Source organism: Diaporthe amygdali (genome assembly GCF_026229845.1).
Source record: "Diaporthe amygdali strain CAA958 chromosome Unknown NODE_45_length_313557_cov_64_577745, whole genome shotgun sequence".
NCBI lineage: Eukaryota > Fungi > Ascomycota > Sordariomycetes > Diaporthales > Diaporthaceae > Diaporthe > Diaporthe amygdali.
The window spans coordinates 162,708-187,359 of NW_026517065.1; the positions used below are offsets into that span (position 1 = coordinate 162,708).

The 24,652-nt window shown below is 50.2% G+C and overlaps 8 protein-coding genes across 8 annotated transcripts; 6 read left to right on the forward strand and 2 right to left on the reverse strand.

The window, feature by feature from the left end:
• Positions 1-1,236: 1,236 nt before the first annotated feature.
• Positions 1,237-3,373, forward strand: J7T55_007791 (glycosyltransferase family 31 protein; the record flags this gene model as incomplete). Its single annotated transcript, XM_053134475.1, has 4 exons — positions 1,237-1,517; positions 1,843-2,356; positions 2,411-2,546; positions 2,655-3,373. The coding sequence occupies 4 exons, from the start codon at positions 1,237-1,239 to the stop codon at positions 3,371-3,373; spliced, it is 1,650 nt and encodes a 549-aa protein (XP_052987763.1).
• Positions 3,374-4,996: 1,623 nt separating this feature from the next.
• J7T55_007792 (uncharacterized protein) lies at positions 4,997-5,536 on the forward strand (the record flags this gene model as incomplete). The annotated part of the gene is made up of 1 exon (XM_053134476.1): positions 4,997-5,536. The coding sequence occupies one exon, from the start codon at positions 4,997-4,999 to the stop codon at positions 5,534-5,536; it is 540 nt and encodes a 179-aa protein (XP_052987764.1).
• A 548-nt stretch (positions 5,537-6,084) lies between these two features.
• Positions 6,085-8,001, reverse strand: J7T55_007793 (P-loop containing nucleoside triphosphate hydrolase protein; the record flags this gene model as incomplete). Its single annotated transcript, XM_053134477.1, has 5 exons — positions 6,085-6,488; positions 6,538-6,672; positions 6,730-7,068; positions 7,128-7,332; positions 7,384-8,001. The coding sequence occupies 5 exons, from the start codon at positions 7,999-8,001 to the stop codon at positions 6,085-6,087; spliced, it is 1,701 nt and encodes a 566-aa protein (XP_052987765.1).
• Positions 8,002-9,060: 1,059 nt separating this feature from the next.
• On the forward strand, positions 9,061-11,022 carry J7T55_007794 (uncharacterized protein; the record flags this gene model as incomplete). The annotated part of the gene is made up of 4 exons (XM_053134478.1): positions 9,061-9,104; positions 9,223-9,526; positions 9,579-10,017; positions 10,091-11,022. The coding sequence occupies 4 exons, from the start codon at positions 9,061-9,063 to the stop codon at positions 11,020-11,022; spliced, it is 1,719 nt and encodes a 572-aa protein (XP_052987766.1).
• Positions 11,023-11,923: 901 nt separating this feature from the next.
• J7T55_007795 (uncharacterized protein) lies at positions 11,924-16,021 on the forward strand (the record flags this gene model as incomplete). Its single annotated transcript, XM_053134479.1, has 10 exons — positions 11,924-12,154; positions 12,462-12,504; positions 12,786-12,808; positions 13,269-13,324; positions 13,405-13,571; positions 13,626-14,158; positions 14,369-14,512; positions 14,617-15,051; positions 15,314-15,826; positions 15,893-16,021. The coding sequence occupies 10 exons, from the start codon at positions 11,924-11,926 to the stop codon at positions 16,019-16,021; spliced, it is 2,274 nt and encodes a 757-aa protein (XP_052987767.1).
• Positions 16,022-16,472: 451 nt separating this feature from the next.
• On the reverse strand, positions 16,473-17,462 carry J7T55_007796 (uncharacterized protein; the record flags this gene model as incomplete). The annotated part of the gene is made up of 1 exon (XM_053134480.1): positions 16,473-17,462. The coding sequence occupies one exon, from the start codon at positions 17,460-17,462 to the stop codon at positions 16,473-16,475; it is 990 nt and encodes a 329-aa protein (XP_052987768.1).
• A 2,292-nt stretch (positions 17,463-19,754) lies between these two features.
• On the forward strand, positions 19,755-20,978 carry J7T55_007797 (Short-chain dehydrogenase/reductase SDR; the record flags this gene model as incomplete). Its single annotated transcript, XM_053134481.1, has 4 exons — positions 19,755-19,760; positions 19,898-20,210; positions 20,334-20,431; positions 20,511-20,978. 4 exons carry the CDS (start codon positions 19,755-19,757, stop codon positions 20,976-20,978), a joined length of 885 nt encoding a protein of 294 aa, XP_052987769.1.
• An 801-nt stretch (positions 20,979-21,779) lies between these two features.
• On the forward strand, positions 21,780-23,138 carry J7T55_007798 (Oxidoreductase AflY; the record flags this gene model as incomplete). Its single annotated transcript, XM_053134483.1, has 1 exon — positions 21,780-23,138. The coding sequence occupies one exon, from the start codon at positions 21,780-21,782 to the stop codon at positions 23,136-23,138; it is 1,359 nt and encodes a 452-aa protein (XP_052987770.1).
• Between the last annotated feature and the right edge of the window lie 1,514 nt (positions 23,139-24,652).

Below are 24,652 nucleotides of genomic sequence, written 5' to 3' on the forward strand. Positions count from 1 at the left end.
AGTAGCTACCGTAGTGGGCCACGCCTCATGCCACTCCACGCCTTGCTCAGGGCGGTTTCCGTGCCGCACTAGAAGGGATCTGGGCGCAGATTACAAAGGGAAATTCCAAGTTACAATCGTGGACTTGCGGAAAACCCACATGGACAACGTATGAATTCGCCGAACAGGTGTTGCGGAAGTACCACGCCAAGACGAAACCAGATGCAAAACAATCGATCAAGACGGTGTACATGATCGGTGACAACCCGGAGAGCGATATCCGCGGCGCCATTGATGCGGACAAGACTTCGGAGCTGACCTGGAGAAGTGTCCTCGTGGAGACTGGTGTGCATGAGGCGGGCACTGAGCCTGCGTACATCCCTACCGAGACGAAGGCCAATGTCTGGGAGGCCGTGCGATGGGCCGTTAAACAAGAGACCAACATTGACATTGGTGAGCCTATTGAGGGTTGACTGTGGAATTGTCTTGTGACGATGTTTGTTCCGGATGACTGATACTGGCTGATGCTTGATTTGGACAAAGAGTCCCGGCTGATGCTTGAGGTGGACTATTGATTTCTGCAGATGTTTGATTGGGACGACTGATTCCGGCTGATGGTTGATACATGACTGAGTGCTGGCTTGTTCACATATTGATTGTTGCTCAGATGGTTCATTGTGGTTCATTGCTGGTTGAGGAGTTAAGAAGAGCACCAGGCGTCAAAAGTCTTTCGAATCCTTTTTGTTGAGCTGTCAACAGTGCAGTTAGATCCAGGAAGGGAGGTTGGATCCTCTTTGCAATCAAAAGTTGCACACTTTTCGCTTGAATATGACTTCCAGTCCTCCGGAAGACTCCTGAATGCAGCCTTTGCTCTTGAAGATATCCTCCTCCTAAAGTGAATGCAATTAATCAAAAGGACAGCTTGAACAGCAAGCTTGGATATGGAGTCTTCCAATGAATGATGCCCATACGGGTGCTTTCGACCGCTCGGGCTAAGGAACACCACCAGATCCTCCTGGCAGGGACCGGGTATTCAACGGGGAAACATGTTTGTCACCCATCAACCAGGCCAAGGTCCCGCCATCTTGGATGCCCAGAGATCGAGCTGACCGTTGGAGGGTCCCCCCTCCACTTTGGAGAAGCCCGACCCCACCACCCATCCAGACTACAGACGGCCTTGTTCCCCAGACGCCAGAAGCGCGGCGATCCCCATGCAGCTAGCTCTACTTGGAGCAGGCGTGCAACCACACCTCCAGCATGCCCTGCCCACCGCACCAGATCGCGTGCGGCCCATGTGGTTGGGAGCTTGGTACGCCGAGGCTGTTCCAGTTCCCTCTTCCTGATCCTTTCTCCGCATGCCTGCCCGCCTGTGCTACGGCGTCACCTCCGCCTCCGCCTTGGGTAAGCCCAGCAGCTGGCCTGGCTGGGCGGACTGGCCGGAAGCCAGAGGAGGAAGAGGAGGATGAACCGCAGCAGTGGCAGCAGCAGCAGCACGACATAGGCTGCTGTGCCGCCTCAGCTGCATGTGCCACACAAGGGTGCGCAGCGCAGCTGCTTATATGAGTTAAGATGTTTTCCTTTTTTGTTGCTTGTTGCTTCTGACACACCCTGTCTTATGATGTCCTACATCTTTGATGTCTTACATCTTCCATCGAGGTCCTTAGCCCCGGGTGCTTGTATGTGCCTGACAACAAGCAATTCACTCTCCTTGCCTGTAGGCGCACACTTCCTCTGACACCCTTCTCTCTCCCTTCACTTGAGTAGCTGTGTTCCAAGCTGTATTGTGCAACTGCAGCCCAGACGATGAGATGACAACCGGAAGATGCTACTTCATTGGCGTCGGTTCCGGAGATCGCTGCTTAGTCTACGACTGCTCACCTCGGTCGCCCTCGTCATCCTCCTCCTCTGGGCGACCCTCCCCTACGACAATGCACTCCGCTTATCCGCTCGGTTCAACACCCACCGACTTGTCACTTTCCTCAGAGGTCCCCTGAGAAACGAGCGCTGGCTGTATGAGCCGCCCGCGTTCCCGTTGGACTGGTCCCGCGACGTAGCCATCATCTTGAAAACGGGATACGGGACGCAAGAGAGGGCCCTGGCGTGGATCGAGGCCCTGGCGACTGGGATCAGCCCAGAGAATGTCATCATCGTAGGTGACTTCGGTGTCGAGCTGGCGACGAGGGACGGTGCCCGGTCTGGATTGAAGGTTCATGATGTAATTGCGAGGTTCGTGGACGAGAGGCTGGCAGTGCACGAGGATGCTCGCTACCCTCGTCTTGAGAAGTACATGAACTTGAAAGCGGCTATCTCCGCAGGCGAAGACGAGTTGGCGCGAGATTACTCGAGCTCGTTCGGCTGGGAGCTGGACGCCATGAAGGTACCTGCAGAGACGGCATTCCTAAGAGCATCATCCTTGCTGACATAGTTGCAGTTCATGCCCAGTCTCGAGTTGGCTTACCGTGCTATGCCAGATAAAAAGTGGTTCATCCTTGTCGACGACGATACGTACCTCATCTACCCGTCGCTCAACTTCATCCTCGGCCATTTCGATCCATCCATAGCACACTGTAAGTGAAGTGTCGTAGGACAAGCCTGTGCCCATCTGTCCAAGACCCAGATCGTGGAACACATCCAGCACCAACTTCCACAACCACTAACCACCCACACCCAAACAGACCTCGGCAACGCAGTAGGCGACTACCGCCAACGCTTCGCCCACGGCGGCTCCTCCATCGCCCTCTCCCGCGCAACAATGCAGGCGCTCTTCGCCCCGAGCAACCACCACACCATCGCCAAGGCGCGCCGCGCCTCCCTGACCGAGACGTGGGGCGACCGCCTGCTGTCTGACGCGCTCCTGCGCCTCGGCGTGTCCGTCGACGAGGACGCCAGCCGCTTCTTCAACGGCGAGCAGCCTTGGGCGTCGCGTCTGCGCGCCGACCGCTTCTGCGCCCCCGTGGCGACGTTCCACCGGCTCTCAAGGACCGAGATGGCGACCGTGGGGAGCACATTCAGGGATGCTGTTGATCCGGTGCTGTGGGTTGACCTGTGGGAGGTGTATGCTCTGCGTGGGCGGCAGCAGGACCGTGCGGCGGATGCGCGTCCTTCTGTGAGCCGTGGTTCCTCGTCTGGGGTGTCCGAGGAGATGCCTGGGCGGGTCGGATGGGATCATGTAGGAGTGTTGGACGAGCACACGCAGACATTTGTGGACGTGAAGACTGCGCTTGTCTGTTCTGGTCACTGTGTATCCAGTCATAAGTGTATGGCTTGGGCCTGGGACGAAGGCAAAGGGCTTTGTCATCTCAGTCCATGGGTGACTGTAGGCAAGGAGGCAGCAGGCATGGTGTCGGGACCAAATGTGGACAGGGTCAGGGCCCTGGCTGATGAGTGTCGCTAGGACAACTTACCCCGAACATGAGCTGCTTGGACATATCTTTCACTGTGTGCCTACGAATGCATGTGCTCTTGGAGATCCGTCATTTGTCTGGTCAGAACACAACAGGGGCGTAGAATATTCTATCCCGGCATCGTGAGATGACACATGTATTGCGGCTTTGATGCTGTCACTACGTGGTTTATTGCATACATTAGACCTCGCAATCTTGAGCGGCCATTGGAAGATCTATGCGCCTACTTGAGGTTTTCCCACACCATCAGAGCGAAATCTTCAACTAAAACCCCTATTGTGAAGGTGGTATAGTAGGAAGTGCACCCTCAGGAATCTCTACTGTGGAACCCCCTTGTTTGTCAGCCTTCCCTCGATTTTCGGCCAAGAAAATTAAGCTAATACGCCAATGTCAGCCTGGGTGGGAATGTTCAAGAATTCATCACATGTTAATTTCGAAGGTCAAAGACTAAAAGTCATGTTGTATACCGACCATTGAAGCCCAACCTAGCCGGCTCTAAGAATTCGTCCGCTTCCGAGTTGAATAGCATGCAGGTTTGGTCAAAACCGTGACTACTGATGTGATGACGCCTCAGCCCGCCGCAGTCTTCTGGAGGCTCTTCTGTTTGAAAAGAAAACTCCCTTGGCTAAGGATGTCGAAGAATCAATAAGAGACAAGATATTCTCGTTCCAATTGCGCAGGCGTTGAGTCTTCGAGCCTTTTTGAGTGATGTCAACAATTTTGGGAATTCAAGTTGCAAAAAAGATCTTTCAACCGTTGAAATGCTACTTCCCCAGCCTCAAAAATGAGCTTAAAAGTCCTGGTTTCCTTCTTCAGTTCTGTTGTTGTTGCAAACCCCAATTCAGTTACAGAGCAAGGGAAATGTGGATGTCCCCACTGGTGATGTAGCCGCGATGCTTGGGGGCGCTTCATGCTGCACAATTATTCTGGGCTGCTATTGCCTAAGCATGGACCTAGATACTTTGTTTACATTTTGTCATTGACATCAGGGACATCATTTACTGTAACCAAAACTGGGATGCCTTCCTGATTAAAGTCATGTTCACAAGACATGCTTTAAGTGTAGCACTTTGTAGATAGCGTCATTGAATCAATGATGGCTTCCCAAACTGCAGTCATAACATCACTGCCTACAGCTTTATACAAATATGTAGCAGATAGACGGTACTCCTCCTATACTAATTCTCTTGCAATATGATACCTCACTGGTTGTATGCTTATGGAAGAAAGTCTGGGTGATTTCGAATTGTTTGTCAGCTTAAGTGCCGAAAGCCCGGCAGGATCAAGCTAATATCGATCGGCTCCTGTGCTAGCATTGATCCCTCAAGGCTTGTTTCTGACAAGCCTAGGACTGGGTGGGGATGCGCTCGCACTGTCGCATCCTAGCGGAGATATCGCGACTTGACAGCGATTACCTACCGCAGGAAGATGACCAAGATTCTCGGATCTAGGTTTCGTCTAATCCATCATCCTCAGCCACAAACCAGGCACCTGCGATCTTGTAAATATAAGAGATCACCAAGTGAAGAACAACCATCTCATTCGTTACCATTATCCTCCACCTTGTAAAAGTGAAATAAGCAAACAAACCTGTCACTTGGCACACATTCGACATGGCTTCAAACAAGCAAGAAAGCAGCACACAGGCTTGTCTCCCCAGCCCTCGGCTGGTCAGCACAACCCACAACTCAGATGGCACATCAGTCTTTTCATCAGACGAGACCATCGCACCGTTCCAGCCCTTCGGGCCTGGCACAAGCTCCTTTCACAACTTCGACATCAGGCCTGTCGTCCCAGCCAACAACACCGAGGCGGTCAACCCCTCCGCCTTCGCCAACACGTTCCCGCGGTGTGCGCCCGGCGGCGCATACTTCGGCGTCACGGATATCCCGCCCAACTACTCGGCCCCAATGCACCGCACGCAGAGCCTGGACTACGCAGTGGTGCTGTCCGGGGAGATTGTGTGCGTGCTAGACGGCGGGGAGGAGAAGACGATCTCGCAGGGGGAATTTATCATCCAGCGTGGTACGAACCATCAGTGGGTTAACCGATCTGCCGCGCAGGTGGCACGGATCTTGTTTGTCATGGTCGGGGCTGATAAGGTCGCTCTGGGGAATGGTACGGAGTTAGAGGAAACTGTATTCAAGAGGTAGAGCGAGATGTTTTTGTGCAATGGAAGTCGCTCGCCTCATAGTTACAAGAGGCCTTGTCTGTTAGCAAACAGTACAGACGACCTGCATGACCGCATATCATTGTTTTAGAGCGGGCCAGACCTATCTGGCGAAACAGTTATGCTCATCCAGGTGTTGTTGACTTGATGTCGTTTTCTGAAATCACATGTCGACTGAATTGACCCGATTACAAACAATGTGGAGTGAACATGAGGGTTGAGCTAGTTCGTTGGACAATTCCTGCCTTTGAGTGACATGTTTTGCAGTTGACTTGGTTGTGTGGAATTCAGGGTAAACACACTTTGCACCGGCCCATGACACCCTTCGTTACAATGAGAATTGCGTCTGCAACCATTAATAGAGTTATATACTCTTAATAGACAGTCTACCCGAGGGATTCACCCATGGGAGCCGATCTTACAGTCTCGGGTCGCTGCACGGGAATAATGCCGTAATGAAGTTTTTGCAAGGATCGGAAATATTCAAAGTTGTTAGTTAAAGGAGTAAGGAAATAATGCTCATACCACTTTTCAGTCTTCAGTCTTGTCAATACGGATCCCGCCTGATCTAACCCATTCGGCATCAGTATGCCCATGTGTATCCTCAACGTACTTCTCAAAGTTCTTGACAACTTTTATTGTCTTTTCAATGTGGGCTGAAGACAACTTTTGGTGCTTGAATTTGGCCAATTGCTTAGCCGTTCGAATCGAGTTTCTGATCTGCCGGCCGTTCAACTTGTGTCTTGCTAAGGCGTCAACTTTCTTCTTCAGGTCTTTGTGGTCGATTTCACTTTCGTTCCCTGGAGTGCTTTCATCCCTGAGGGCCCCAATAAAATCGGACCATATTTGCTCACGGTTCTCGGTGCTCAGTCGCGGATAGTGCAGAGCTAGATGTATCCTAGACTTGAAAGCTTCATCAAAGGTGCCAACTACAACTGTAAGCTTTTCCAAGATCGTGATGCTGAACTTCGCAAAAAGTCTTACCTCTGTTTGTAGTTAAGATCAAGATGCCATCATAGTACTCCAGTGCCCGGAGGAAGACAGAGACTAATGCATTTCTCTGGAGGTCTGCTTGCGTTCTTTCTTCGAGAAAAACCTCAGCTTCGTCTAGGACAATAACTGGATAGATGTTAATGGTAGGAAGTAGCTACGGGTTTGCGTGGAGCTTTTTCTTACCGGCCTTCCAAGTGCCTCCCAAGTAGAAGATGTGTTCAAGACACTTCTCGACAATCTCGGGCTCTGTTCCAATATCTCCGCAGGTCAATCGATACAAAGGTCGCTCGGCTATCTCAGCCACCGCCTCGGCCGTAAAGGTTTTCCCGGTGCCAGGTCCACCATGGAGCAAAATCACCAGTCCATTGCCTTTTCCTTCAATCACATCGGCCATGGTCCTAAGCTCGAGGTGGTTTGTGACTAAAGCCTCAATATGATCCTTATTGTCGTGATCCAGGACCAGTCTTTCGAAGGCTGTCTTGTTCCAGGTGACGGGTCTGATATGCTTGACTGCGAGGGTTTCTGAAAGTATGATTGTCATTGATTGCTCTTGGAACATGCACTGTCACGTGGGTACTCACTCCACTTCTTGTCATGAAATCGGAATGCTTTGATAGTGGTAGGCAGGAGGAGCAAGAATGTGCCCGGGGGAAGGTTTTCCTGCCCAACCACGGCAGTGAGAAACTCATCATGATGCAATTGATCACCATCGCCTTGTTGAGCACCATCAGACTTGTTATACAGCTCATTGTATGTTTCCATATCAATCATGCATCGATAGTTCGGCTAAAAATTTGTCAGCTGGAGTCCGACTGGTCGTGCATCTCTGGTACTCACCATCTGGATGTCGAAACCCTTCGTTGGTGCAGTGTAGCTGATCAAGCCTCCTTTCCAGCAGCTCCAGAAGATTTCACCTCTCTTTCGCAACACATCTTTTAGACCGCTTGTATCGATTCGGAGCGGGATTGCGGTCAAAGATGTTATGGGAATTTTGTCATTGGCGGAATACCCTGACGGAAGAGAGATTTGCACAACGTTCTTCGTCTTCTTGAATAGCCCGTCAAATGACCAAGTCTCACATTCAATTCTTATTTCAGCATCCTTGCTCGAGTAGATACTTCTTGCCAGCATCGCAATGGGATCGGACTCTTGTGGGCTCACGAGGACGTCGCCGGCCAGAAACAGATTTGGAAAGTGAGGCCTTGTGAAGAAACCTTGAGAGATAAGATCGTCGGCCTCAGCATATTCATTGCTGAATTGCTCTTCGAGATATTTATACAGAGCTCGGACCTCAAGCCTCCATTCTGGTGTTAGATGACTTTCCACAGCCTGTATCCGTGGCCGAGCGTGGTAGAATTGCAGATATGGTGCCACAAGATCTCCGTGCCTATTCCATCCCTCGAAAAGACAGAAATTTAGCGCGTTTCCGAGGGCTCTAGAGGCTGAAATTGTCATCGTCTCTAGAGTCGGTTGTGGTTGACTCGCACCAACCTCTAGGACAAAAAGGCAAGGTCGGAGTCGCATGGCATCCTGGGCGTCCACGGGTTCAATCTCAATCGTGCGAAATTGTCCGGTCCTCGCAAGTTCATCGTGAAACTTCATGCATTCATACACACGCTCAATGACAAAGCTGATGTGTGGATAGGCCGTAAGGTACGACTGCAAATTTCCGATCGCACGCTTCCCTCTCAAGGGAGTGGCTTTGCTGTCCCCAGCGTCGAGGCTTGGCTTATCCAAGAAATATGCAGACTTTGGATGATATGTGTGTGTGGGGCCTGATTGATAACATGTGACTTTGTGCACAACGATATATTTGGCCATGGCAGGCTGAGTCCAATAGGTCGCCTTGTCTTGGTTACTTTTAAGCTTCTTAGGCGCACGAGTATTGCTATCACTTTCCAAATGCGAAGGTGTACTTTCTCTGCTCCTCTTGGACAAGAACGCTGCTGGCGAATGATCAGACGACATTTCGGCGACCTTCAAGGGACAGTTGCTTGCGAAGGGCTTGGTGGCGTATTGGATCAATTGTCAGTCCAGGCAAATTCACAGCAGTCTGTTCTGTAAACGCATGTTTGGCAATGAAATTTAGTGAGTTGAGACCTTGGCTGAAGACGCGAGGGGTAGAGGGCGTGTCGAAGGGTGGAGTTCTCACCAAGAGTTTGTGGGTGAAATCTGACGGAGAAGCTGGTGCCTTTCAGCTGAGAATGAACACAGCTCGGGGCATGTTTGCCCAACCCCTCCTTTGCTGGCGAGGCATGAATAACTGCCCAGACGATTCCCAGCCACCGACCGGTCAGTGCTTCTGTTACACAACCGATCTGCTGTCTCGATCCATTTGATGTGTCTTCTTCAAAGTGGCGCTGCAGAGCACTGCCCACCCCCAGTGTAACAAACTGAAAAGTAGCGCACCAGGTCAAAGTCTCCTCCTTTGCTCAAAGAAGCCTTCAGGGAGATCTTTTATTCCGACCTTTCAGAATTTGGAGCACAGATGATGCAGATATAACAAGCCTTGAAATGTCAAACGCTTCCCTTCAAGGCTGGTATGGCGAACTGGACAGGTAAGATGCTCGGAATTGTTTCCCCAAAGCTGCTGTTCCTCCTTTTTTTGTCTCCAGCTTTTGACCTGAGATACTACCAAACTGGATTAACTGACCGCTTTTCTGTTCTTGTCTACAGTACAAGGGATGTTGCGGAAGAAGCATACAACGAGGCTATTAGGTACTTGAAAGTCGAGTTTCAGGGGAAGAAAGCCGACAGTCTTGCGTGGATGAGGAATTCCACATCGATAACGGATGTCCAAACCTATATACTGCAAGCCCAGAAGCGATATCAAGATGCCACTAAGTTCAAAGTTCTACGGGACAGGCTACACAAAGCCTCGGAGATCATGCTCTATTATGGGACAGCCCTAGACATGCTTGCTCAACAGCATCCGGAGTACGTCAGTCTCGCTTGGGGAACTGTCAAATTTATCTTCATTGTGCGTCGTATGCCTTCCTTTCGCTGGGCTGAATCCCTCTGACACCACCCAGGGCATCATCAATCATGCAGAGCTCGTTGCTGAGTTTGCGAAAGCTCTCACGGATGTCGGTGAAGTTCTACCAAGGGCAAAACTCAACGCTAAATTGTATCAGACCGATACGATGAAGGAAGCCGTGGTCGGGCTATATCGACATATCTTACTGTTCCTGCAAAAGGCGCTGGAATGGTATCAATTCACCCCAGGACGGAGAGCCGTCTGCGCGGTCATTCGTCCTTTCAAAACTGATCTCAAAAATACTATCGATGAGGTAAAGAGATGTGCAACACTCATGGAAGCTTTGGCTGGATCTTGTATGAAGGCCGAGCTTAGAGACACTCACTCCATGGTTCGAAAATTCAACAATCATATCAATGATATGGAAGCGCGTTTCACGGAACCACTTGCGACACTGACTGCCAAGATGGATGAGGGGTGGAAAATCTTAATAGGTAATTACCGTCTAGAACGTGTTTTACAGTGAGGTAAATCGATGAATATATGCTGACTGGAGTATTGCGATAGAACACAAGGCGATTCTCAATGAAATTCGTGGGGACGTTGGTGATATGCGCCCGCGAATCTTTGACATACAATTCGGCGAAGCTACGCGATTTCTCAAGCCAGAAAGGTGTCAAGCAGAAGCATTACGTAAACAACAATCACTGTCGAGGAGGGGCGGCCAGCGATGGTCAGCCCAGAACCCAGACATGGCTCATCTCATCACGAGCATCGGCGATTGGATTGCTTCGCCAGAGCCCTCCCTTCTGTTTTTGCAAGCTGGTCCAAAAGCAGAAATACGAACGAAACAAATCGCCGTTGAACTAATCAGCCTTCTTCAACCTGAAGCCAAACAAACATGCTGGTATCTATCAGACGCTACAATCGAGGACACACATGCCACCTTGGCCGAAGTTCTGAAAAGTCTCGCATCACAGCTTATTGCGCTGGATCAAGCCACCATGGCAAAGCATCTCGGGGAAAGCATATCTTGCGTGAAGCTTCATGGCTATCACACAGAGAAGGAATGGTCAGACTTCATATCATTGATCCTGAAGAATCTGCGCGAGTGCTTTATCATTGTTGAAGCCGAGGATGTGTATAAGCTGATCAAGAGAGATGTGAGCCAGCTCAGCCAATTCAGGGCGATCTTTCAAAGCATGATTGATAAGGCTCGTGATGCAGGCTGTAAATGCAAGATCTTGGTGGCTGGCTACAGGGTCATGGGGGGTGGGACAAGGTTGAACCCTCAATCTGCATCATCTTCCAGCAAAACCGTCAGCGTACGGGCACTGGATCCTATACCAGCTCGACTCCGTCGTGGCGGCCCAAGGTCCCCTTACAAGCATCCAGCTTGGCAAGCTTTGAAGCGTAAGGCGAGGTACGGGGACAAGAGGGTGGACTCACGTACATCGCAGCGCGATTTGGCTGGAAGTAGTAATGGCCCTGTTGATTGATACTTGTTTGAGGCGCGAGGAGACGAATAATCTATCTTCTATTTATGCCTATATCTAGTCCTGTGTAAGTACTTGATACGGAATTCGACAGAAGCCGGCGCCTGGAGGGAACCCGAAGACGACATCGATGGCCTTTGAGCCCAGGCGCCTAGAGCACTCAGCTCAGCATCTAAGAAATATTCTTTCAAACTCGGAAAGAAACATTTTCTAACTGAGAAGAAATTGAAGGCGTTAGTCATAATAGAGGAATTGCTCTCATGTCGAGAACTTCAATATTAGTCAGGAAGCTTCTTTTGCCATCAGAGAATGTTATCCAATTTGGCATTGTTGCAGTACAGCCCTGTGTCAGGGCATTGGGTATAGCTATTGTCTTGCATTTCATCTGATGTGTGCGGAACTGTATATCGTCATATGAATTATCCAGTACGCTACCAATTGCCCAGGGTTCAGAGCGGCACTTTGAGCCGTAGTGGTGCTGCGATGTGAGGTTCCAGCCTAGTGCCCATCCACCCACCAATGTGCCTGAGCTGCCATGTCGACAGCTTGGCAGCTTGGCAGATTGGGTGTCGAATGCGTAGGAGCGTTGCACGTGTAGGATGCCGGAGGCTTGCATTCTGTGCGACCGTAATGGAGCCTAATCAAAAGCCTTGCGCTAATCGATACGCGCCATCATTGGCGTTGCTCTCAATCTGATCTTTTCATCTCATTGGCGTGCAACCCTCACCATCCCGTCTTGACCTCCTCCACGCTAGTGTGGATAGAGAAAACCTTTTCAGTGCTGTACAAGTCGCTAGCTTGAACAGACTACACCTTTGTGAAACTGATCTCGTAATAAGATTCAGTTTCACCAAAGCACATCTGGCGATATGAAGGCCATTCCTGGAGGCGCAACTTGATCAAGATGTTTCTCCAATTCCAAAAAAAGCGCAAAGCTCTTCCAGGAAGCGATCCTGTCAACTACAGGATATCGGAGGATCAGACGGATGATAGTGTGGTTAAGAGAAGAAGATGCACTGCTTTTGAGAAGCAGCTCGACGAAAACAAGGCCACGGAGCTCGACAGAGAGATAGAGACCAAGAAGCAAGAAAAGCCTACGCCTAGGGCACTCGAGATGGTTAACCTCTGGGACTGTGTGAGTTAGACCCTAGATAGCTAACGGATATGACTGCCAACTCAGTGCTAATTTTAAACCTTATTGTAGTGCTATTGTAAAACAGGATCCATGGTAGAGGGTCCGGCATGCATTAATTGCGGCCATAGCATTTGTCCTTTTTGTGAACGTTATGATCGTCCTGTTGCTGCCTAATAAGTTATAAGACACAACAGCTTATGGATAAGAAGAAGACAATGCGCATTTCTATTATCATCGATTCAGAACCAGATATGGAACAGATGATGTGTGAGAAGCATCAGAACACGAAGCTTGTCGAAAACCCAAGTTCCAGAAGCAAGAGGTGGTCCGCGCTCATACTATTGAGACCGGTGAGCTGCGTGCGAAGACTAGCGCTCTCAGCAACGACATTAAACGAGAGGAAGCTACAGGCATACATGCTCTCTCGAAGAGACAGTCCTCAATTCTGAGCACGAGAAGCATAAGCTCTTTACAATAAGCTGCAATGACAAGAATAGAGGGAGGAAGAAATCAGAGACGCTGAGGCTTTGCACATTTATGGACGTCTTCCACGAGTTGCTTGATCGGCGTGTGTTTTTCTAAATGCGCTGCGAGCGTAAAGTCATGTTCAATACCATGGGTATTCACTCAGTCATATCCAATGTTGGCATTGCGGTATGCCAAGCTGCTCGAATTACATCGTGTAATATGACTATCCACTTTGACCATTTTGGGAGACTGATGAAAGATCAATTGGTCAACTATTAGTCTTGGATTCACAATCTCCATTCATCGATGACAAAAATTTAAATGAGATCCGGTGTACAGTAGACCGAAACCCTACCTAGGTATCTGACAGTCTAAGGAAAAGCTCAAGGCCAGATCACCAGTGGACTTACTTTGATACCATCTTTTTTATGAAGTTGTCTAATGGTCGCTCCACTATCTCAAATTTCGAAGGAAAATCAACACACAACTACCAAAATCACACGTAGCGAGGAGTTTTGAGTACTAAAAAAACCAGCGTTGGTACGTAGGATAACGTAGTTTACGCCCCCACTGCAGGGGTGTTACACCAGGGTTAGGAGAAGCACAAGCGGCTGCAAACACCTGATGGTACAGACTACTGTGGTAGCTTAGGCAGATACCTAAGGGTGTGTCTGAGGCGCTGCTGCCTCCAGCGCACATGACGTTCGGCGCATTCAAAACACAACGGCCCCGTCATCATGGCTTGTTGTCCGTTACCATTGCACGTTTTCCTTGCCCAACAGGCTCAAGCGCGCAGACTCAACTCGAGTCAAAATGGCCGGCACTGATGAAACCGTTGTTTCCCAGGACTTGCACGTGGGAATGCTGTTGCGCTGTTTCTTGTGTCAAAACCCACTCCCAGAGCCTAGGGAAGAAACTTATCCCGATTGGCAGGGCCCTCTGGTCTCTGGTATGTCCAAGCCCATGATCTTGGTCAGGAACCTTGCTTACAATTTTTGAATAGTATTTCCGTTCACGACTGAAGATGGATCTATTCGGGAGCAGTTGCGCTCCACGCACCTCCGGAAGCTCAAACTGCACTACCCCAACAAGACCCGTTTTTGGTCCAAGAACTTCCTCCGTGAGAGGCTGTCAGTCCAGCCCTGCGGTCGACAAGGCCTTTGTGGGGATTACTGCCCGGAGTGCAGACCGGATCGTATGGTCTACCTCTCGCACAGGGACTGTTGGAAGGTCGCGTTCTCCAGCGCTCCCTTTTCTTCCCCCTTGGATTGGTCTTGCTTGGCTGTACAAACACGACCATTTGAGACCCGTGATTCGGGAATTGATGGGCAACCTGTGGTTTGTCACGAGGATCCGCCCACACCCCTTCCTGCCTCCGTGGCCTCTGATAGCAGCCTGTTCCACGCGAGCACTACCTTGGCAAAGCTTCTATCCAAGGTCCGCGCACTACCTCCAGAACTTCAATTGCAGATAATGAGCTTCTTGAAAAACACCATGTTTGCCTCGCTGCTGCAGGCAATGACGTTTGTCTCAGAGGTGCTTCCTCGTCTGTCCCCTAGATCCCCTTGGACAATTCAGCCAAAAAGAACATCCCTACAAGTAAACGTCGATGAAAATATCCAGAGCCTTTTTGGTTGCTCGAGAAGTATCATGGGTCGGTCATATCTGAGCGAGTTAGCCCTTGGACCACTCAATGGTTCGACAACACAAATTCCCTTAGCGAACAGATCTGTCCGCGGTTTGCAGTTTGCTCTAGGCAGATTTGGCCTTCGAGGCGTTCGCATCTCATATCAGGATGGATCTTTTTCCTCGTGGCTTGGAGACTCGTCGTCTTGTTGGCTGGGAACAGTTCTTTGCTCCGAGCTTTCCAAGTTGAACGTGATCGCAGACGTGAGTGATCCCTGCATGCCGATTCAAACAATTCTACACCTCCTACCGCAAGCGAAAGCAAGCAAGAACTTGGACTCACCAGTACTTACACGATATGTGCATAGCAATTGCGAATAGTTTGTGTTGAGACAGGTCCGAGTGCTGTCAGTCACAACAAAATCTCAGTCATGTGGTACCGTAGCCCTCCGCCCTCCGGTATCAGTACTCGAATTATCACACCACAATGTCCGGATGAGGTGCTTCACTACTATCCGGGTTGGAAACAGTGCCAGTACTTGCCACTCACTTTTGGCTCAGAGTACGCGTCTGGACTGACGGTTTATATTGGCTCGGAATTCTCCAGAATAATCGGTATTGTTTCCCATGGTTCCTCTGACGTCGTGTTCGGGGAGGCCGTGTATGCGGAGGACGAGTACGACGAGGCGCACCATGGTCCCGGAATACCAATTCATTTCGCTTTTAGACAAGGGGAGTGTTTAACTTCTGCCTGGGTGCATATGAGATCAGCTTCATATCCGCTGTCTGCTGGTTTGCTCGCGGTGAGATACATGCTTTCACCGGAGAAGTCTCGCGCAACTACTAATAATTTTTTCGAGGGTAAAGCTAGGTACAAACTTCGACCGTGTTCAATATTTTGGAGCTTATCAACTGCCTGAGCAGCTAAACTATGCCCGTGGGGTCCATGATTCGGCATGGGTTCGTCTCAGTGTTGGACGACTCACCAAAATTCATGGATTAGCTTTTGACATACCCAAGTGTTGTCGAGGGCTCAACACCATTCCATTTTTTGGAGTTTCCCAGGATACTTCACCTGCACCGGATATTGATGAAGCAGCTAAGCCTCCGCTCCTGCCAATTCATGCGGAAGGCCCTACGCTCCCCACACTGGATTTCGCCAATCACCTCCGAAACCAGAAAACGAGATATGGCTTTTCGACAGCTTCTCTGAATGATATAGCTACCATGCATGTGCGCAAGAAGACGATCGAAGCCCACTCAAAGCGCGTGTATGGGTGCGCTGGGCTGCACATAGTTCATCGCGACTCAAGTGTCGAGATACTGGGGCGATGGGACCCCCGTGACAAGGCTTGCATCTCTAAATTATACGACGCAAGCGAGGGGTCCTTGACAAGAGTAACTTTCCACATGGGCCAAGCTGAAAGGGCAACACACGTGGAAAATATTACCGTGGGTGTTACAGACAATCCATGGGACTGCCAGCCTCTGGATGCGTCACTAGTGGTCCCAATGGAGCCCAATGACTGCGGGAGAGATTCAGCCACGAGAACGTTCGACTGCACCCAGGACTCCCAGGTAAGAAGCCCTCTTCCCTCTTTATCCTCCTTATCGCTTCAGGTCTAGGTTCTGACAAATTCGAAGCGGGTCGCCTGGTGGTTCACATTCGGATATGACGACATAACTCGTGACCGCGGGAGCCCAGCGATTCAAATTGAGGAGGAGACTGATTTAGTTTTCGCCGAAGCGCTGGAGGTAATACAAGTAGATTGAGAGAGGCTGAGCCGGCGGCTTCGCCTATCTAAGAGATACTCTCCGGTCAATATATCAATAACGTGATCTAATGCTAGGAATTGTTTGATGACCAATTGTAACGAATAACTCCAGCAAGCAGTGTTGTCTTTAAGATATCGATACTCCTTCCACCTTCTCCGCCCAGCCCTTCCCACACCCTTCTTTCTCCGGAAGCGAAATTCAATGATCCAGCGTAGAATTTTAGTGTGGTCTGGTCGAGTGCCCTAAAACATTCATTATGTTTCTGTAACAATCCAACGCTGTATTCGTAAAACCGAACAGTCCCAGGACCATGGGCCAGCATACTGAGAATTCGAACAACAAGTCCACATCGGATTGCGCTTGTTTCCAAATGTCAATTGAAAATATATGCTGAAGTAAATAAGCAAAAAGTCGAGATGCTGAGGACGAACAATGATCTTCAAGACACCTAAGACCTCACGTTCGGGTCAATGCTTGGAGGAGTCCGCTGGCGAACTGGCCTTGAAACATTTCGAGGCGACGCAGAGCGTCTGTCGGCAGCCGCCTCTGGACGCGTCGGCCGAGATTCCCTCGGCGGGCTTGGCCGAGACTCCCTCGGCGGGCTTGGCCGAGGAGAATTCCTCTGGTCAATTTCCATGGGGGAAGCGCTCTGTGGGCTTCTTTCTGATCCGTTATTTGGTGTCTGTGGGCGTGATGGAAATCCGGCACTGCCCGAGGAGGTGCCGGGCCTGGACGAGACCGGCTCCGGTTTGTGAGTATCCCTGATCGTTTTGAACTGGGCTCGGATGGTGACTTGGTCCGCTGGCTTGCCAACATCATAATAATCACCGCCCAGAGTCGGCTTATTATCTTTGTCGTATCCCTTTTTGCCCTTGTGGTCCCTCATAACGACAACTTCCTTACTGTTCACAGTCTCATATTTCGCAGTGAAGAAGCGTATGTACGGCCCAACGACTGCATTAGCGTACAACTGGTTGTCACCGCCTTGTGGTCTTTTTGCCTTCAGCCATTCCTCACAATATCCAAAGAGCTGGCCTTCCAGGTCCAAGAGTGTTTTGCCTTTCGTTGTTGATGTCGCATTGCTTGCTCTCTTGGCTTCGGTATAAACCAAGGCCATCTTCTTAAACCCGTCATCCGTATTGTCGAAGTAGTAGGTGATAATATCCACTCGATTGTCGGACTGGTTGTTAGGAGGGGCTTGAGAGTTGTTGGAATAACCTTTCAGCAGAACTTTCTGGTATAGATCTTCCCAAAGAGCGACGGTATAGACCTCCAACGGGTCCACTTGGGTTTCTCCATCCTTCTTGAGGTGCTCCGTGGCTTGCCTATGAACAAGTCTCAACGCATCAGTGCTCAATAGATTTTCGCTTCTGGTATGCGAACTTCCGGAAAGGCTAGAGCCGGAACTGTGAGTATCGGCCGTGCGTCTAGAAGTCATGATCGCTCAAGAAAGCTCGCGAGTCGATTGACGAGGCAAGATAGCAGTTGCAGGATGGGTGGGAGATTGCAGAAAGAAGTGTAGTAGGGGAATACAGTCGCAGAGAATGAAGCAAAGATGTTGTGGCGAATATTCCACCTGGGAATGAGTCGCGCTTCTATCTATACAATTGCAACGAAGACTTTGGCAATGTTGAGTATCTGAGGTCGGACTCTGATCAACAGAGACTTGGGCAAGTTTCCATGCTTTATAGTTTAAACTGCCTCATGAGGCCTGACTGGGAGACCAGAAGCTTGACCTGACTGAGCATGTTGGGTAGTGGGGGCGGCCCAGGGGCTAAGATGAGATTTTCTTTCCCCATGGTGCAAGCCACAATCTGATGGGGGTTGTGGTGTAAGCTCAGAATAGGCAGAGACGGCCAGAGAGGGGCCGGATTTGGATCTCGCTTGAGTATTCAAATGCATCAGGTGCGTCAATACACTCTTCTCTCTGTTGACTTTGCTACGAAATACACTGCACCAGAAGATTTTATCTCATTTCTCTGAAGTCCGGCGAATTAAGGGGTTAAAACAAGCAGCACATTACGCTACAAGCAGACCAAAGTCCTGGTGAAAGCACTTAGACCTTGTAACAATCCGCCAGCGTGCATGTCAGTAGCATAGTGGAGCCTCTTCGCTTGTGATACACTCACCGAAGATATGTAGAGAGCGTTGTGATTCCGCAGTAGACTCGACGGGGATGTAGTCCCTCGGGCTAGAACATGGCGGCATAAAGGTGGCCTGGCAGCCCAGCGCAGGCAAACAAGATTGTAGGTCGCCTTGAAATGTTCAAATCGGGCAATGTTGTTCGCAGAACACGCGAGCACAGGTGCATATTCACCATATCTGTCCATCTTATTCCGCTCCCTTGCTGAACTTGCCAGAATCCCGAGGGTATTTGGTAATTTCACTTGGTTCTACTCCTTTTGAATCTTTTGGCTCGTTTTGGAACAACTGATGGACTTCTGGTACATAGTGTTTCGCCCGTGGCCGAAGCGGAGACCGCCGAGAGATTCTGCTTATGAATTGCTGAAACAAGGACTTGAGGTTTGTACTACTGTGTCATCGTTGTCAGCCGGATGCCAATTCATTCTTGATTTGAATGTTGTTTGGAAATTGTTTGGAAATCATCTCTCAAAATGACCACAACTTTCTATGCCAGGCATTTATAGATTCTTTTAAAGAAGAGAGTTGATGGCCATCAAATCCGCCCATATTTCCCATCAAGAATACGGTTTCAGGCCAGCATCAACTTTGCGGGAACGACGGAACTTTGTTCTGATCTCCAATGTCAGGTCAAATTGGGCTTGGGAAATCGGGTGTGAAACATCTAGACCGAGATGCTGGGCTTGAGACTCTTATCAATCCAGCCCTGGGGGCCAACCTACTTTGTATCATTTGTGGCTGACAGGCGAGGTAGCAGCGGCCGCTTAAGTTATAAGCACGACGTCCTCCCCCTCTCTCTGCTCGAAGTGCACTCAAAATCGGTCAGCTATGGCCCAAGTAATCCTGTCGCATCTGCTGACTGTTTGAGACTCGGTGTCTTGAGATGAATATCTCGAACCTGGACCATGGTTTTTCCTTTATGAGCACATACGGCTATCAAGTTTTCCCTAGGAGTGGGCACACCTTTTCCTCAACAGTATTATTTAGTATGCTTAACGGTCCGAAATTCTACAGCGCTCCCGTTGCTTTTCGAGTGCTTGTAGGAAAAGACCGTCGGCCGAAAATCAGGTTCTCGGTCAGTCTTAGTAGCACATGAGGTCATACCAGGTGACCTTGCGCATAGCAACCGTTTCGAAGAGGTCAGCCGTTCAGCCCGGAATTCTCCGTCTTGGTAAGCTCAGTTTCGGAAAGATTCATTGTCATTGTATCAATGTTGAGCCAGTTTCTGGGCTGGATACTATCCGAAAGCTGTGTAATGCGGACCACAAGAACTCACTTCAGGTTTAATGGAATTTTTCGTAAGATCTTAATGCTTTTAATCGTCAGATGAGATATGATCCTCGGGGACTGAATGATTTAGGTCTGTAAGAAGCTGATTCAATGACATATCTTTGGGCTAGATAGCCCTTTCCGACACATGGCTCTGCGTCGATTATACGCGGCCTCTGGTGTACATACTCGTTTGGTAAATGTTTGTTTAGGGGCAAAACCACATCGCAGAGGCCTTGACTCACATGACTGGTGGGACAAACCCCCGATGATCTTCCAGCCACATGCCGGCGCTTTACCCCGAGATTCGCCTTGCACTATGCACGTAAGCCGTTAATCATATGGTGGAACTCTGATAAAATGAATCGATGAGTTCTGCTTTTTTGAAGTCTGGTGGAATACTACCAAGAGCTGCAGCTTTTGGGTTCGGTCAATCGACAATCATAACATTATCGCCCTCAGAGACATACGATGACTCCTCCCGTGCTGGATACCCTGTCTCTTGCAGGCAAAGTGGCCATCATCACTGGCTCTGGCCGCAACAATGGTATCGGCGCTGGCATCGCAAGGGCACTCGCTCGGAACGGTGCCGCCGTAGCCATCAACTTCGTGTCCGATGAGTCGGCGTCACGCGCGGAAGAGACGGCCCAAAAGATCCGGGACTTGGGCGCTCGCGTCGCGGTTGTGCGAGGAAGTATCGAGACGCAGGATGGAGCGAAGAACATTGTGGCAGAATCTCTCAAAGCCCTCGACGTGGATCACGTTGATATTCTAGGTATGATCGGATTAGACCCTTCAGGTCGCTAGTTTTCCTTTCCCAATTCGCCGCTGCCCTTTCGGATGTGCGTCGTTTGGCAAACAAGAGAATCGGTGCAAGTGTATATTCATCAATTCATAGTCAACAATGCGGGAGTCGGCGCAAGTAGTCCCTTGCTCGATGTCACACCCGAACAACTCCAGAAAGAGTTCGGTGTCAACGTATTTGGCGCTCTCTACGTGAGTCTATTGTGATCCCGAGACAGAAAAGAGGTACGAGGTTTCGACATCGTCTTCAGCTAACTTCCTCATACACAAGATGACACAAGCCGCAATAAAACTTGGGAACATGCCCCGCGGCGGCCGCATAATCAACATCGGGTCTATCGTATCTAGAATGGGGCCCGCCGACATGGGTGTGTACGCTACTACGAAGGCGGCGACGGACGCGCTCATGGCGACGTGGGCTTTGGAGGTATTCACTACAAGGACCTATGGTGCGGCAGTGACACGAGGAAACTTTGCTGATGCCAGTCTCCAGCTTGGACGCAGCCGCGGTATTACCATCAACACTGTTGCGCCGGGCCCTGTCGATACAGACATTGGCAACGATATTGACAACCCGGACGTCACCGATGATTCATTCTTTGTGGATATGACCCGGGCCGAGGCACGGACCGGGACCGTGGATGATATCGCTGATGCGGTACTCCTCCTTGTTTCTGGCTTGAGCCGGTGGATTACGGCCCAGTTCATCTCTGTGAGCGGAGGAATCAACATTCTGTAACTATCTGGGTGAATACAATTTACTTGAATGGGAAAACTTACAAACGATGTCCTTTCATGTTGATTCGAGGATTTGACGTGATTGCAAGGAGTGAGATTGAGCGCTGTGTCTGGTTCTATTGGCTCCGAGAAGTCGTCGCATTTGGACAAAGCTGCTTCCAGCCCCTTCAAAGAGGCTGAATTAAAGTGAGGTACGACTGGTAGGATCGGAAGTCTGCGCCAGCTATAGCAGCTCGTAGAATTTACCTCTAGTGCAAAGTCAAGCGCCAGAGCATCGAAAGCAGTCCGACGGACGAATAGGGAGATTTACAATTGTCCGATTCCGATGTTGCACATGCTGACTCTGCACAGCTGGCTTTATATCAGCATGTTACGTGGGGTCCCACACAACTCGCTCGTACTCAATGATCTCGTGAGAAACGGTACAATTTAAGCCAAATGCTCAGCCGGAACAGAATCACGGGCCAAAGGGGTTATAGTTCGGGTGGATGTCATTCCCGAAGAGTCCAGTCCGGCGTAAACAAGCTCGGCCCGCTGTCATGGGATCATTGGTACCTGGATTATGTAGCGCGGAGTCACAGTCTTTGAAGCAAATTCATGGATCGCTCCTGGATTGTACACCTGTCTCGATGAGCCAATCCGCCTTGGACGAGATAAGTTTGGTAATTGAGGATCTCAACTCACCCCCAGGATTTCAGACTAAGGTGATATTTGCGAACAGTCCAGATCGCATCTCTCAACTTGAATCTTCAGCTATTCTTTTCACTCAACTCTACTAAAGTTACGCGTAATTGACAAAACCATGGCGAATTCAGAGGGTTTCCGTTTGACGTCTGGGGATCTGGGGCTTGGCCGTCTTGACGTGAGCCCACCTGGATGCATAGACTTGGTCAATGATCTTCTGGTGGAAAACCACAAGCGGTGGCACATGTACTTTCGCGATGTCGCCGGCCACAATCATATCCCACATGCAATCCTTAGCGCTCTGGCAATGGGAGGAACCCCGCAAGACCTGAGACGGGCCTATGACGACGGCGAAAATATCCAGAGGCCCATGCCGGTGCTCGACCATCAGACAGTGAAAGAATTGAGCAACCCGACTGGCTTTCGGGCTCATATGCAAGTACTCGATCAGTATCCCAATTTCCTGGTCTTTTTCGAACAGGAAATTGCCGCAAAGGGGTATGAAGCTGTCATCAACGACTACTGCCTCAGCCGGACGCCGCTCGCCGATCTGATGCTTGCCCAGCTCTACGAGGGTCTCTATCATCCCATCATCCATCTGGGTTTCGGCGTGGAGTTTAACTTGCCCGGCCTTGTGGCAGAAGGCCTTGCGCAGACAGCCAGCCATGACCCAATGTACATCGACGTCTTTTTCCAGCGCGCCGAGGCCGTCGCACGGTCCGGCAACGTCGCCCCGCGCCCGCTCGTTGAGCTCTACCACGAGGTGCGCGCCAACGAGGCCATACGCACTGCCGCACGCCTGCCCGACGGGCCGTGGAAGGTGCGAGATGGGGTGCTAGGCCGCAGTCTGGACGAGATTGTCGCGGTGGCGGCGCAGTTCCGGGTGCCTGAGGCGTCGCAGGAGGCGGTGGAACGTGCCACGGCTGAGATGATCAGCTGCGCGGCGTGGACATGCGCGGCGGCGCACAAGCCCGGCCGCGAGCGCAAGATCGACTTCTTCCTCATGCACAACGTCACCAGCTCCCTCTTCCTGACCGTTCTCGCCCGCCAGCCGTGGATAACTCTCGCCGACAAGGTCAGACTGGTCGAGTGGAAGGCGAGACTGGACCTGGTTTGGTACGCCGCCAGCGCCGCGCCGGAGCTGCGTGACGAGCACATGACCAGCTACGAGGCCACGTTGAGCGCAGGAATGGGCTGGAGCGAGTTGTACCAGGCTCTCAATAAGCATCACGATGACGGCCATGTCGCCAAATTTGTCCGGGCCCTGAAGAATGGCGAAGACGCCACCAAACCCTTCGAGAAGGAGGATGTCGGCGCGATCGACCCCTTCCCAGTCAAAGGCGACCTGTGGCTCAAGATCGCACAGATGTGCTACGATTCAACCGTTATGTACGTTGATGGGCAAAAGAAATGGGTATGGGGAGCTGGATTTGATAAGATGTGGGACAACGTCCCGGAATTCCTGCGGGAAAACTGAGCAACAGCAAAAGACGCGTCTATAAACCTGGCTCGGGGCTAAAGAATTTTACTATAATTCTCATCTTACTTACAAAATTGGCAAAACTGTCCAATTATTAAAATTACCTGGCTATGTTTGCTTTTTTTGAGTGTGCACGACTGCTCCGGGTCCATTGACACTACTAAGGCGAGAAATTGATAAGGAGTTTGGCATAAGTAGACCATTAAGTTCAACGTGTCATTCCCAGACGGGCATTTGGTTTGTTTGCTCTGTTCATGAGTTGGTGTAGTTGTCTTGCATAGCTTCTCGCGATACTCAAGTCATTCTCACAATATTGACATTATTCACTGAACGATGGTAACTACGCTAAATGCATGTCATGTGTAAAGTCTCATCAAGTAGCAATCGTCACAGGAACTCGGTAGCATTGCTGTTGTTGCCTGCTAGTGCAGGCGCAAACATTATTATACATTCTGCTAAAGCATGTCTGGCTGTACGATTGGCTTTGTGGATGAAAACTCAAGAGGCTTCTTCTGGCATCTCTACACATATAGGTAACCTGATTGTGACACCGCAGGCTCATTTCACCATATAGCATAGTGCATTTGAATGGGAATTAGACCGGCGACAATTTGATACGTAACAGCAGAGATAATATTTACGGTCATCCAAGTTCAACATTCAGGGCATTTGAAAGTATTCTAGGCACCGGAGCAGGCTGAGGCGCTGGCAGCAACTCCGGGTCACACATTCACAACATCGGGCATGTGAACGTTTTGGGTAGATGCGGAGTGACCTAATAAAAGGTTGTTGGATTACAGCTTATGTTCAACCGGCACCCGTCTGGCTATGGAAGGCACTACTGCTGCTAAGCTGAAATGCTCACCTTCTGAAGGAGCGGTGGTTCAGGTCAATCAGTGTTGCCTGTTAACCGTGAGTAGCTCCTTGTGTCCCACCTATGTCTGCCTTTGCAATCGGAGGATTATCTCAGACCGATTCCGGTACGCCGTGGGATCCTTTCGGGCTGATACAGTCGAAAGTGGCTGAACCGGTCCTTTACTAAGACACATTGATTATCGGACAAGGACTTGATTCATGGAAAGTACGGAGTGATTTGAAAGCAGGATAACAAGGCTTACATTTGTGGCAAATTATGCGTGACATCCTATCTCCATAGAATGCCTTTATCTCGGGTAGTCAATGTCCGCTAGGGTAAGGAGCATCAACATTGATGCCTTACCTTTCTGAAGTGGTTGAGAAGCAGCCCATGCCCGTTTTGCGCCCATTCGGGAACGGGGACCGGATCCGGGCCATCAGACCTCTCATACACCGTCTCGGGATTATCAAGCTCGGTGGCCAGCTGTAGAGCATGTGCAGGTTTCAGCTTATGATACTACTATAACCACCTGGCAACCGTAACGATAGGACAATTTGAGGTATGCACAGGAAACATCAAATACCTTTGCCCCCAGACTTTCCACTTGGCGACGATTGATATGAGCCTTTGGGAACTTCTAGAAGGTCAGACCTCC